The 12817-nt window shown below is 62.4% G+C and overlaps 2 protein-coding genes across 9 annotated transcripts in view; both read left to right on the top strand.

Annotated features, from left to right (window-relative positions):
* The first annotated feature begins 425 nt into the window (after nt 1–425).
* The window catches only part of LOC132231767 (tumor necrosis factor receptor superfamily member 14-like), a 31240-nt gene continuing 18848 nt past the window's right edge, over nt 426–12817 (top strand). The window contains exons 1-9 of one of the 3 annotated variants that reach the window (XM_059691526.1): nt 426–593; nt 1276–1384; nt 1788–1913; nt 2154–2309; nt 2399–2489; nt 3709–3872; nt 4536–4555; nt 4763–5034; nt 5150–5282. In XM_059691526.1, coding sequence (XP_059547509.1) covers nt 525–593; nt 1276–1384; nt 1788–1913; nt 2154–2309; nt 2399–2489; nt 3709–3872; nt 4536–4555; nt 4763–5034; nt 5150–5282 — 1140 coding nt within the window. In that variant the 5' untranslated portion in view covers nt 426–524. Of the gene's footprint in view, nt 594–1275; nt 1385–1787; nt 1914–2153; nt 2310–2398; nt 2490–3708; nt 3873–4535; nt 4583–4762; nt 5283–12817 lie in introns of those variants that run through there. The other 2 variants (XM_059691527.1, XM_059691528.1) reach the window with 2 other exon arrangements.
* LOC132231766 (tumor necrosis factor receptor superfamily member 14-like) overlaps nt 12075–12817 on the top strand; it is a 60134-nt gene continuing 59391 nt past the window's right edge. For 2 of the 6 annotated variants that reach the window (XM_059691522.1, XM_059691519.1), the window contains exon 1: nt 12080–12244. Coding sequence is in view for 2 of the 6 variants with exons in the window: in XM_059691518.1 (XP_059547501.1) it covers nt 12251–12319 (69 nt within the window). In the remaining 4 variants the exon portion in view is untranslated. Of the gene's footprint in view, nt 12320–12817 lie in introns of all 6 variants that reach the window. The other 4 variants (XM_059691524.1, XM_059691520.1, XM_059691518.1 and 1 more) reach the window with 4 other exon arrangements.

The following is a 12817-nucleotide window of genomic DNA, read 5'->3' as shown; positions in this document are numbered from 1 at the left end:
GAAACAGAGCAGGGGGGCGGGGGGGGGGGGGGCGGGGGGAACCCAGAAGGGAGGGTGGGTGCTGAGGGGCCCGGGGGCCTGGAGGGAGGGGTGAGGAGCTCCCGGGCTCAGTGTAGGGGGGTCTGGGTGCAAACAGCAGCCCCAGGCAGAGGGCACACAGGTCACGGAGGCTCAGAGGGCTCTGCCCGCATGGGGAGAGGCTGCAGGTCAGCTCTCTGGGGGGCAGAGCGACAGGGAGCGAGATGCCCTTTGGGGGCCCAGCTGAGGCAGAGCAGTTCGTTGGCGCCTCCCGTCTGGCCCCTCCCACCTGGCCCCCTCTCCAGGCACTGAGAGCCCAACCAGAGCCCTTCTCCTCCGGGCCTGTGTGAGGGTTGGAGGAAACAAAAAACAACATTAGTTTCTGTTTCACAACACATTTTCCGCCACTGCGAGGTCGAGAATGAGTCCCTCTGTCCTGCTGTCTGTCTGTCTTGCCGGCCGGAGACTCAAGGCAGCGGTCAGGGAATAGGGTTCCTGGGGCGGGCATGGAGCCTCTGCCCGGCTGGGGGCCAACCCCCTGCAGCCCGACCCCCGCGGCTGACGCCCTGAGGCTGGTGAGTCCGGAAGGGTGTCTGTCGCCCAGCAGCCCAGCGCCGGTGGGGGAGCCGGCCCTGCTCACAGCCCTGGCCGCTGGGACTGGGGCCCAGGCAGGAGGCCACGCCCTCCAAGGACTCTCCTCTGTGGACCCCTGCCCCCCCCCATTCAGGGCGGAACCCTCCCCCACCGCCCAGCCCGTCTGGGGGAGGAACTGGGTGTCTGTGCCTGGGAGGGAGGCTTCCTGTGCGTTTCCATCAGCTCCAGAGCCGTCAGCTCCCAAGCCCGTGGTTACCACTCAGGAGCAGCTCTGACTGACAGGCCTCCCGTCCCCCTCCCCCTTCGCCTCCCCCTCCCCCTGTCCCTCCCCAGCCCCCTGCCTATGACCCAGTGAGGACAGAGAGCCCTTCCCCCCGCTGCCTTTACCTGTCATCTTCCAGGGCTCCGGGTGCAGCACGGGGAGCAGCGAGGCTGAGTTTTTGGGGTCAGAGCAGCCCTGGCCTTCCCAGGGGCGGGGCCTCACTCTCCTGAGCTCAGGGGGTCAGAGGTCACACACAGGGTGGTCCCAAACCCAAGTTCTTAGGATCCTCAATAGACAATCCTGTCCTGCGCCCCCTGCAGGGCAGGGCCCATTTCCCAGAGGGTCAGACTGAGGCCCAGGCAGCTGCTCTGCTCCAACGCTCCTCCCCCCATCTCCCTTAGGCCCTGAGCCTCCTCCTTCTGACAGCCCCGCCCTGCGCACTGGGGATGCCCTCGTGCAAAGAGGAGGAGTTTCCAACGGGGGCCATGTGCTGCCCCAAGTGCAGGCCAGGTGGGTGCAGCTCTGCAGGGCCCCTGGGGGGCGCCGGGGGAAGGGCTGTGCTGGGGGCAGGCATCCCCCCCTCCCCTGGCCTGGAGCCCCTCTGCTCCCAGCACCCCTTCATGGGAGGCCTGAAGCCCCTGGACACAGAGGGCACCCCCAGCTCCCCGCCCCAGACCCTCAGCTCACTGCTCAGGGCGGGGGCTGGAGGTGGGCACTCCATTTCAGGCCAGGAGAGGGGCTCTCAGAGCCGAATCTCTGTGTCCCAGGGGGCCTCCAACCTCTAGAAAGTTCTCACTTCCTGCCAAGCGGGCTCACTGGCCTGGGGAACAGCCCGGGTGGGGTGAACACTGGGGGGTGTCACACCTGCCGGGGCTCCTGGCGACATCCTGAGTGTGTGCCCTCTTGGCTGCAGGCTACCGGGTGAAGGAGGCCTGCGGGGAGTTCACGGGCACAATGTGTGCGCCCTGCACCAGGGGCACCTTCACTGCCCACCTCAACGGCCTGCCCGAGTGTCTGCCGTGCCGCGTCTGTGACCCAGGTGAGACCAGGAGCCCCTTGGGACTGGCCTCTGCGTCCGGCAGCTCCGGCCTATGTTCCGGCTGAGCCTGGGCTGCGGCCGGCAGGGTCCAGGGGGAGCAGAGGGGGCGCACCCTGTCCCTGTGCCCTCCCCAGGCCTGCGGGCGCTGCCCAGCCCTCAGCGTGGTGTCCTCCTGGGACGGGCGCTCCCCCAGCCCTGGCAGGCCTCGCTGTTGCTCTGAGTTCCTCCTCTGGGTCCCAGGCCTGGGCCAGGTGACCAGACAGAACTGCTCCACCCGGACCAACACCGTGTGCGGCTGCAGGCGCGGCCACTTCTGTGAACGACAGGACGGGGACGCCTGCGTCCAGTGCAGGCCCCACAGTGTCTGCCGCCCGGGCCAGAGGCTGCGGGAGACAGGTGAGCACGGCCCCCCTGAGGACACAGGCCCCGGGCCCCGGCCTGAGGGGGCCCCGAGGAGCCCTCTGCCCGACACTGTCATTTCTCAGGCACCGAGTCGCAGGACACGCTGTGTGAAGACTGCCAGCCGGGCACCTTCTCTGCGGGGGGCACCCAGGCAGACTGCACGCCCTGGACCAAGTAGGTGACCCAGGAGGCGCTGCCAGGGCCCCCCAGCGGGGAGATGGTGACCCCCCAGCTACTCCGCTGACCCTGTGGCTCCCACACCGCTGTCCCCTCAGCCCAGGGCCGGGGCAACACATCCCAGATGCGGGCTCAGGGCGCTGCGGCCAGAGACCCACCCTGTGTTGCGGGGCGTCCCCAGGTGTCAGGGCTGAGGGGTCCTGCCATTCGGAGTCAGGGCTGCACACGTGAGGCTCCAGAGTGAGGAGTCCTCTCCCCCGGAAGCGGGAACCCCAGTGCCCATACCCCCCTCCTTCCACCTGTGACCTGGCCGCTTAGTCTCTGGTGTGATGCCACACGGAGGCCCAGGGTCCTGTGTCTCCACCCTCCGCACCCCTCCTGTCTCCCCCAATGTCTGTCCCTCTGGGTCCACCCTCCCCTCCTATACATCGTCCCCCACCCCGTCCCCCCCGTCTGTCCCTCTGTCTGGGGCACTGGCTTTCACAGTCCATTCCTGACACCAGCTCTGTCCTCACCCCTGGCATCTCCTTCGCTGTCCCTCTCTGGTGTCCAGTGTCCCCATTGTCCTGCCCCTCCCTCCCCTTCCTCCATGTCCCCGTGGCTGTGGGACAGGGAGAGTCAGACGGACCTGAGTTCCCCCAGAGCCCCCTCCCCGGGCCCACCCCAGGCAGCAGCCTCCCCCTCGGTGCGCCAGGCTGCCCAGGGGACGCTCTAATGCGGATGGTCTCCATCCAGCAGCTCGAAGGGTTCAGGAATCTGGAGAAGGCGCTGTGTGTAAATGACTAAAGAGTCCGGAGATGAAACATGATTTTGGAAGGCATTTGGGGCCAGAGAAGACTTAGCTAAAGGAACCAAGTTCTCCTTGTCTCAGGACCCCTTGCTATTTATTAACACACTTTGCCCTGAGGTGAGGTAGATACACATCAAAGGGCAGGGCTAGTACACAGAGTCCATTGTCAGATTGGGGGAACTGCCTACGGCTGTCCAGGTGTTTGGCCAGGAGGAGGCAGTAACGTGTAGATTGAAATGCCCTCAGCTGCCTGGCAGCCAGCAATCCTTTAAGCATCCTGTTCAGGTTTGGGACATGCCCTCAGCCCCCTCCCGATGATTCAGCCCAGCTGAGGATGACCTACTGGTATCAGCTTCCGGCAACACTCCGAGTCTGGGGGTTGGGGTGACCGCCCTTCACGCTGCCCACGGGCCCCTCCTCCCCCAGGTGCAGTGGCCCATTTTCCTGGGAAGCGACGCCTGGGACCAACAGCACAGACGTGACATGCTCCCCCGGGGGCCCCGTCACCATCATCCTCATCATCATCAGCGTCATCCTCGTCATTTCTGTGCCACTTGTGCTCAGGGCCATCAGGAACAGAAGGTCACGTGGTGAGCAGGAGCCCCTGGTCCCGTCAGGGCTCAGGTCCCAGCTCTCTCATCACAGACACCGCTCTGGCTCTGTCCCCCAAATAGAGAGGGGCCTGGGGTGCCCGGGGGCGGGACTTCCTGTCTGAGGAGCCTGGTGCCCCCGGTGCCCACGCAGCACCAGGGCCCGAGGTCCCACCTGCCCTCAGCGGACAGAGGAGCTCAGGGCGCCCGAGAGCAGCGGGAGGCCCCATCATGTCCCCCGTCCCCTGTCCCTGCCCAGGGCGCTCTGTGTGCCCAGAGCCCGCGGGGGGGCCCTGAGCAGAGAGAGGCTCAGGGCTGTGGGCGAGGCTGCGCCCTGTCCTCACCCGGGAGGTGCTGGGCCCAGGGCCTGGCTCTGAGCAGCGGGCGGGTCCCTCCTCCCGGCTCCTGGCAGCCGCTCCCCTGGGGGCTCAGCCCTCCCTGTGGACGGTCCACGGGGCTGAGGGGGTCCGGGTTGGCAGCAGGGGAGGTGGCAGGGCCCGGGTCCTTCCCCGTCTCCCGGCCCCGGGGACAGGCCGACCAGGAGCCCGTGCTTGGGTCCTGCTGCCTCTGAGCGGGTCGGTCTCTGGAGGTTCCCAGTGAGCAGCAGGCCCCCTGGTCCCCGGTCGGGCGGCCCCTTCCTGACGGGGCGTCTCTGTTTTGCAGGAAAACTCGCCTTTCCTCGGGTATGGCTGCCTGTCCCCACCCTGGCGGTGAGGCTGCTGGAGGTGGGGCGGTGTTGGGGGGGCAAGTCCCTGCGGGACTGAGTCCCCCGTGGACGCTGTGCTAAGTCGGGGAGGGAGGCCCCGCTCCTGCCCTTGGGGGTGGCTGACCCCGAGCATCCGGGCCAGGCGGGAGCGGCCCCTGGTCTTCACGCCGAGTGTCCCTCGCAGGGGACAGGGGAGCCGGCAGAAAGGAACAGGCGTCGGGACCTGCAGGCCTCCCGGGTCCAGCCAGACGTCACCACGGAGCCCGTGGAGGAGACAGCATCCCTGTTCTCTCAGAGGGACCGCCACCTGACACAGGGCAGCGGGATGCAGGCGCCTGAGCCATCCCCGCGAGGCTGCGGGCAGCGGCCAGGCCCCCACGGACCAGCTACGGGGTCAGGGGAGCCGCGGGACCCCCTCCTGGAGGCCAGCCCGCACCTGGCTGAAGGAGAGACCACCTGCTGCGCCGGGGGCTTGGGACCCCCCGCGTCTCCCCACCTGGCGCCTGAGGTTCCAACCTCCCCCTCCTGACCCAGCATGTGAGGCCCTGGCCCAGGGCGCTCCTGCCCCCACCCGCCGCCCGGGCCCTGAGCTCAGCTGCAGGACAGCCCTCAGCCTCCTCCTGGGCTGGGACTGGGACGGGGTCATGTCTGCGCATCACATGACTCACAGTCTGGGAAGCCATTTCCAACTGGCAATTTTATAATTTTTATTATCATCTATACCAGTGATGGCGAAACTTTTGAGCTCGGCGTGTCAGCATTTTGAAAAACCCTAACTTAACTGTGGTGCCGTGTCAGTTAGAGAAATTTTTTGATATTTGCAACGATGGTAAAACAAAGATTTATATTTTTGATACTTTATATACTTAAATGCCGTTTAACAAAGAAAAATCAACCGAAAAAATGAGTTCGCGTGTCACCTCTGACACGCGTGTCATAGGTTCGCCATCACTGATCTATAGTATAAAACCCAGTGGCCCTTCAACAAATCTACAAACGACAAGTGCTGGCGAGGATGCGGAGAAAAAGGAACACTCGTGCACTGCTGCTGGGAATGCAGACTGGTGCAGCCGCTGTGGAGAACAGTATGGCGTTTCCTCAAAAACTAAAAATGGAGCTCCCTTTTGACCCACTGATCCTACAGAAACCAGAAACACCAATCAGAAAGGATATATGCACCCCTATGTTCATAGCAGCACAATTCACCATAGCTAAGATCTGGAAACAGCCTAAGTGCCCATCAGCAGATGAATGGATTAGAAAACTGTGGTACATCTACACGATGGAATACTACGCTGCTGTAAAAAAGAAGGAATTCTTACATTTGCAACGGCATGGATGGACCTGGAGAGCATTATGCTAAGGGAAATAAGCCAGTCAATGAAGGAAAAATACTACATGATCTCACTCATTTATGGATAATTAAGACCATTGTAAACTGATGAACAAAAATAGATACAGCCCTAACCGGTTTGGCTCAGTGGCTAGAGCATCAGCCTGCGGACTCAAGGGTCCCGGGTTCGATTCCGGTCAAGGGCAAGTACCTTGGTTGCGGGAATATCCCCAGTGGGGAGTGTGCAGGAGGCAGCTGATCAATGTTTCTCTCTCACTGATGTTTCTAACTCTCTATCCCTCTCCCTTCCTCTCTGTAAAAAATCAATAAAATATATTTTTTTAAAAAATAGATACAGAGGCAGAGCAGCCTAGAACAGACTGTCAAACTACAGCGGGAAGGCCAGGGAGGTTTGGGGGGTGGGGGTAAGAGATCAACCAAAGGACTTGTATGCATGCATATAAGCTTAATCAATGGACATAAGACACTGGGGGGTAGGGGAGGCCAGGGGATTGTCAAGGGCAGGGGAAAAAAAAGGAGACATATGTAATACTCTTTGTAATATGCTGGGGTCCAACCCCAGCAGGTCCAGGGGTTCCCAAAGGTGTGGACGGAGTCGGCTAAGAAGGAATGACACGGAGATAGTGTTCAGTTGATCAGCAGCCTAGCCAGGATCTCTAGCCAGGATCTCCAACCAAGTTCTGGTCTGGAACTCCAGCAAAGTTCTGCTGTTTATTGTCTTGTTACATCTGTATTTATACCAGTTGATTTTAATCCTGTCAATTTCTATTACAAAGGTTAGGGCTTTTCTTATCTCCATCCCAGGGAGTAAAGATTATGTAGCTTAAGCATGATTGTTTGTAGTTAAAGTGATTAACTACCCGCCTGGCACTTAGTTAAGGAGTTTTATCCCCTCCCTAACTTCAGGGAGAAATCCCTACCTGGGGAAACAATCTTTCTCGGAGAGGTGACCTTGGTTAAAACACACAGCGCTAAGGGGAGCAAACATATTAAGAACAGTATGCTATATACGCCAGGTCCCTTGAAACATATGCTGTGCAGATGTTTCTTTCCTGCAGCGACTGTGTCAAGCAGCAAGGATGGACCGGCTTCCGGCAGTAATACTTTAAGCAATAAAACAATTAAAAACAAACAAAAAACTCCCAGTGGCCCTAACGCCGTAAGGACCAAAGATCAGTCACCAGGAGGCTGGGTGCGCAGCGAGGTGCATCGGGTGGGCGGGGGCTTGACTCTCAGTCCCGAGACAAGGCAGGGTCTGGGCCCTGGGTCGCTTGCAATTTTGCACGCTGGGTCACTTCCCGGGGTCCAGCCCCAGCGGTCCAGGGGTTCCCGAAGGTGTGGACGGCGTCGGCGAAGAATGAAGGACACGGAGACAGCGTTCAGATGATCAGCATCGTCAGGTTCTCTTATTGCCCTGTTACCGCTGACTTTATACTATTTGATTCCATAAGCACGCGTCTCTAGTTACATCACGGTAAGTTTGGGGTCCTCCTTTGACCTTTTACAGTTTCTTGTTTTATGTTTACAGTTTCTTACCTGACCTTTGCTAAAAATCTTCTTTCTATTTAGCTCTGCTGGCTTTAATCTTATCTATGGTCTGTGTTTCTACATTCTATTCTAAAGGTTAGTCTCTGTGCTCCATGATAAGGGCTAGTTTGTTATTTCTATTCTAAGGTTACTAGTCCATTGCTCCACTGTGAAGCTATAAGGAAAAACGGAAGGAGGTTTCCTATTCTATGGCCTAAGCCAAGGTTCTGTAGCTTAAGTGTCATTGTTGTTGGCTACGGTGATGAACTAACCACCTGCCTGGCGCTTAGTTGACGTCTGCTTGCACAGCTCGCCTGAGATTTCTAGGGAAGGAGCTGCCTGCATTGTTTGCCGCGGTATTTCTGTAGCTGTTTGATGGTTGTCCTTAGCCTTGCTGGTGGTCTTCCCTGGGACTGCCCTGCGTCGGCGGGTGTTTGGGGTCTAGGCTTTGGTACTTTCTCTGGTGGGTAGACCCCTGGGGATGTGGGCCTAGCACAGTGATGGCGAACCTATGACCTGCGGGTCAGAGGTGACGCGCGAACTCATTTTTTTGGTTGATTTTTCTTTGTTAAATGGCATTTAAATATATAAAATATCAAAAATGTGAATCTTTGTTTTACTATGGTTGCACATATTAAAAAATTTCTATATGTGACATGGCAACAGAGTGAAGTTAGGGTTTTTCAAAATGCTGACCCGCCGAGCTCAAAAGGTTCGCCATCACTGGCCTAGCAAGTCCTAAATTTATTCTCAACAGTGTCAGTCTGAGCTCCTCGTAAGTGGTACACTGTATTTCTGCAAAACTAGGGGGTTTTATTGATTTATTCCCTTCCCTAGTCCTGCTAATCCCTAACTCTAGGGCAGTGATGGCGAACCTTTTGAGCTCGGCGTGCCAGCATTTTGAAAAACCCTAACTTAACCACTGGGTCTGTGTGTGGGTGGAGCGGGTCCCTGAGGGGTGGGGGTGGCTGGGGACTGTTGGGAGCTGCTGCCTCAGGCCATCGGGCTGCGCTCAGAGGCGACACCGGCCCAGAGGCGACACCGGCCGGCAGCGCGCACAGATCTCACTGTGGAAGCCACACCTTCCAGGCGGGAACAGGAGCGGCTCCGTCGTGGTGGCCGCGGTCACAACCACACAGGGCGCCCGGCAGCTTCGGGACCTGCCGCCTCCACCAGCCGGGCCTCCTGGACAGGCCGCTCCCTCTGGCGGGCGAAGCAGGACCGCGGCTCCCACCTGTGGCTCTGGCGCCGCTGCTCCCCAAGCGCCTCCAGACCCGCTGGGCAGGGAGGCTGGGCGGCTCCGCTTCATGGGACCCTGAGCAGGAGGGAGAGGGGCCCCCACCCCCTCCAGACCTACCCCACCAACAAGGAGCGGGGACCCTCGTCCCCACGGGGGTCGGGCACTGGTCCAGGCGCTGGGGCTGATGGTGACTCGGCTGCCCAATCTCACACCCTCTGACTCAGGAGGAGGCCCTGTGCCGGCCGAGGGGGCTGGGCAGGTGGGTTTGGACGTGAACTGTTAGGACCACGAGAGGCCCCTGGGGCTCAGGCACAGGGAGAGGGAAGAGGGGTGCTGGGCTGTGAGCCCCGCCCGTGGACATCAGGACCCGTCCCCACGCCCCGTCCCGGCCCAGCAGCCCTTGTCCGAGGAGCCTGCTGGTGGCCCTGGAGGATGGAGCTGGGAGCCAGAGTGCGGTCAGCGGGGCCCAGTGTCCCTGGGACGTCGGTGCTTCGAGGCCTTCCCAGCGCCCAGGACAGGGCATCGCATCGCAGGCCTCTGAGGGTGGGCGGTCGTGGTGGCAACTCGGGGCGATTTGGCACCAACATGAGCGACAGCCAGAGCCCAGGGCATCAAGTGAGACCATGAGGCCTCCGGGACGCACATGAGCGGGGAGGGCGCCTCCTCCAGGGCAGAGAGGGAACTGCATGGCCCTGGGCCTCCCACCCCCAGGCTCAGGCGGGGTCACCAGTGGGTGAGACTCACCAGAAACAGGATCTGAGCTGCTCTCAACGCAAACTGTTCCCCCAACAAAATGCTTTAAGGTGACGCCTCAGTGTGTGCGACTCATTCTCAGGTCACAGTCTCTCATCAAACCGCACACATCGCGGCAGAATTGATCCGCACAGAATTTATAGCTTTTACTGCACGGCCACTGAGATGGTCCCCAGGCCTCTGGCAGTGAGAGGAGACCTTGGGGCGAAATGCTCAGAACGAAAGCGAGTTCAAAGCCTCAGCCACCTGTGGCTGCAGAGTGTTATCAGCGGTGACTTGGAGGCAGGGTGAGGCCTCCTGTGTGGGTGGAGCTGTGGGTGATGGTGTAACGGTGGCTCCAGGACCCCCGGTGCCAGGGCCCCACAGCGGTCACCAGGTCCCCCATACAGAGTGAGGCCGCCGCCCCTGGTCCGTCCCACGTGACGCTGGCGGTGCTGTCTGTTCCCTGCGCTGAGCTCACCTCCGACCCCCCTTCATTTCACAGGGGGCGTCTGTCTTTCTTCATTTTCTCTGTAAATCCTCACCCGAGGGTTTTCCCACGGGTTTAGGGGGCGTGGGGGGGGGAGGGAGGAGAGAGAAACGGGGAGAGAGGCCTGGACGGGCCGCCTCCTGCACGCACCCGGCGGGGTGGGATCTGCCTGCACCCAGGTGGGTGCCCGGGGTCAGGGTGACGCGCTCACCACTGAGCCACAGGCCAGGGCGCACGTTTGCGTTTCTCACGCCCCTGCCTGTGGGGCCTGGAGTCCCGCTGTCCCGGGGAGGCCCGGTGTCCGGCGCTGCCAACGCCGAGGCCCCTGGAGGGCGCTGCCCCCCCTTCCGGCCCTTCTCTGTGTTTATTGTTAAACGTTTTCTTCTCCCCCTTCCGTCCCCTGAACCGCGCCTGGAAGGCGGCACTGGCTGCGGGCAGCGGAGTCTTTGGTGCGTGAAGGGCCCCGCGGCGGAGAAAGCGCTGCAGCCGCAGGAGGTTCAGCTGGAACTGGGGAGGGGGTGGGGGGGTGCGGGTGCGCGCGCAGCTCGGCTCAGCCCCCCTCTCAAACCGCCCGCCCCCCGCGACCCCGAGGCCCTGCGGCGCTCCTGCAGGCACACGGCCAGTGCCCGCCCCCCTCGACCTCTTCCGCCAGAGCACCGCTGGGCGGGGCACCGGCAAACCCGCCACTGCCTGGCGCCCAGCAGCTCCCGGGGCGGGACGGGGTCCGGGGCGGGGCTGCCTGCGGGGTGGCCTCAGGGTCCCCAGGGACCAGGTGGCCGGTGCCTCCGGGGCGGGTGGCCAGGCCCTGCCCGCAGCACCTTCTAGACCCGGGCGCTCCCCCAGGTGCCCGCGCTGCAGCCCTTCCCGCTCCGGGAGGAGCCGCCTGGCCCAGCTCCGTGCGGCCCGCGTGGCTCCTGCGCCTTCAGCCCTGCAGCGGCGGCCCCGTCCCAGCCCCGGCCCTGCTGCCCCGCCCGCTGTGGACGGACCATGTGGTCCCACAGGTGGCCCGGCCCTGAGTCAGAACCAGAGTCTTTACTGGACCAGCTGCCCCCCCCCAACGCCCCCCCCCCCCCATCCAGGTGAGTCCTGCTCTGCCCTCACACCTGTCACCTCTGGGCTCAGCCTTCCTCTCACAGTGGGCACGCTCAGCCCTGCCCTGCCCAGCCCTGGGTGGGTGAGTGGGCACCCCGGCTGGTCAGGAGGGGGAGCCGGGTGCTGGGGGAGCCTGGGGCGCACACCTGGGGCCTCTATTCCCAGAGGCAAGGGGTTCCAGCAGGAGCTGAGCTCCGGCCCGAGGGAGGGGAGCCCGGGCCCCTGCTGGTCCCCTCGCTGCTGCCCCCTCGCTGGGCGGGCTCTGCTGGCACCACCACCGCAGAGCGCGCCTGGGAAGGGGCAGGAGCTGATGGTCGGTGGAGTCCAGTGGCGTCGGCAGAGCCTCGTCCTGGAAACATACGAGCCGGAGGCAGGTCCCAGTTTCTGCAGAGAGAGTCCCTTCAGGGCCCCTGGGTTCCTGTGTCCGTGTCCCTCCCTCCATGGCGCTTCCCTAACTCCTGCCGAGGGCCTGTGCCGCCTCGGCAGTGTGAGCTGGAGGCGGAGGAGAAGGCCCCGCCTCTGAGGGTCAGAGATGAGGGTTTGGTCTGAGCACCGTTTGCACCCGGAGCCCTGGCCAGGCCCTGTCTCTCTGAGTCCCCACTTCCCTTCTGTGGAATGGGGCAGGAATGACCCAGCCCGCCCCCTGCAGGCAGGTGGGTGTCAGTGCACATGGCAGGGAGCCCCTCCAGGTGCTCAGGGGTGACAGTGCCCCTCCCGCACCCCCAGGGGCCCGGAGTTCCCATGAGAGGCTCACTCTGGAATGTGTGGGTGCAAACAGCTCCCCCAGGCAGAGGGGACACAGGTCACGGAGGCTCAGAGGGCTCTGCCCGCATGGGGAGAGGCTGCTGGTCAGCTCTCTGGGGGACAGGGCGACAGGGGAGTGAGATGCGCTTTGGGGGGCGCCCACTTCTATGGGAACTGGGGGGGTGGGGGCGGGGGGAGGCGGGTCCTGGACAGGAGAGCGGACAGAACTGCTCTGCCAGCGCTGGGCCCCGCCCCTCCCTCCTGGCCCCTCCTCTGGCAGGCTTGGGCAGGGTGAACCCTCCTGTGTGAGGGTTGGTCTGTCGCGGGTGGGGTTAGTATGAACTGCAACAGAAGGTCAGCTAGCTTTTCTCTTTCTCTTTGGGAGCAGCCACAGCTGCGAGGTCGAGAATGAGTGCGTCTGTCCTGCCGTCCATCTGTCCTGCCGGCCGGAGTCCCGAGGCCGCGGTCAGGGAATGAGGGTCCCGGGGTGGACATGGAGCCTCTGCCCGGCTGGGGGCCGCCCCCCTGCAGCCCGGCGCCCGCAGCTGACGCCCTGAGGCTGGTGAGTCAGGGACGGTGTCGCCCAGCAGCCCAGCGCCGGTGGGGGAGGAACTGGGTGTCTGTGCCTGGGAGGGAGGCGGTGCACAGCTTCCTGCCTCGTTTCCTTTTTTCTTTTTCTTTTCTTTCTTTTTTTTCCTCCTGTCAGCTCATAATCCCCGTGGTTACTACTCAGGTGTAGCTCTAACCGACAGGCTTCCCCCTCCCTGCCCTCTACACTGCTCTGCCTCCCGCTCCCCCTCCTCCACCTCAACAGCCCCCTGTCTGTGGCCCTGTGAGGCCAGAGACACCCCCCAACACACCCCACACCTGTCCCTGCCCTGACCCTGTGGCTCCAGGACTCGGGGTGCAGCACAGGGAGCAGCGAGGCTGAGTTTGTGTGGTCACAGCAGCCCTGGCCTTCCCAGGGGCGGGGCCCACTCTCCTGAGCCCAGGGGGTCAGAGGTCACACACAGGGTGGTCCCAAACCCAGTCTCTTAGGCTCCTCAGTAGTCAATCCTGT

The sequence above is a fragment of the Myotis daubentonii genome, chromosome 3, assembly GCF_963259705.1.
Source record: "Myotis daubentonii chromosome 3, mMyoDau2.1, whole genome shotgun sequence".
Classification (NCBI taxonomy): Eukaryota; Metazoa; Chordata; class Mammalia; order Chiroptera; family Vespertilionidae; genus Myotis; species Myotis daubentonii.
The sequence above is the reverse complement of the archived record's forward strand: the minus strand, read 5'-3'. Positions and strand labels throughout refer to the sequence as shown.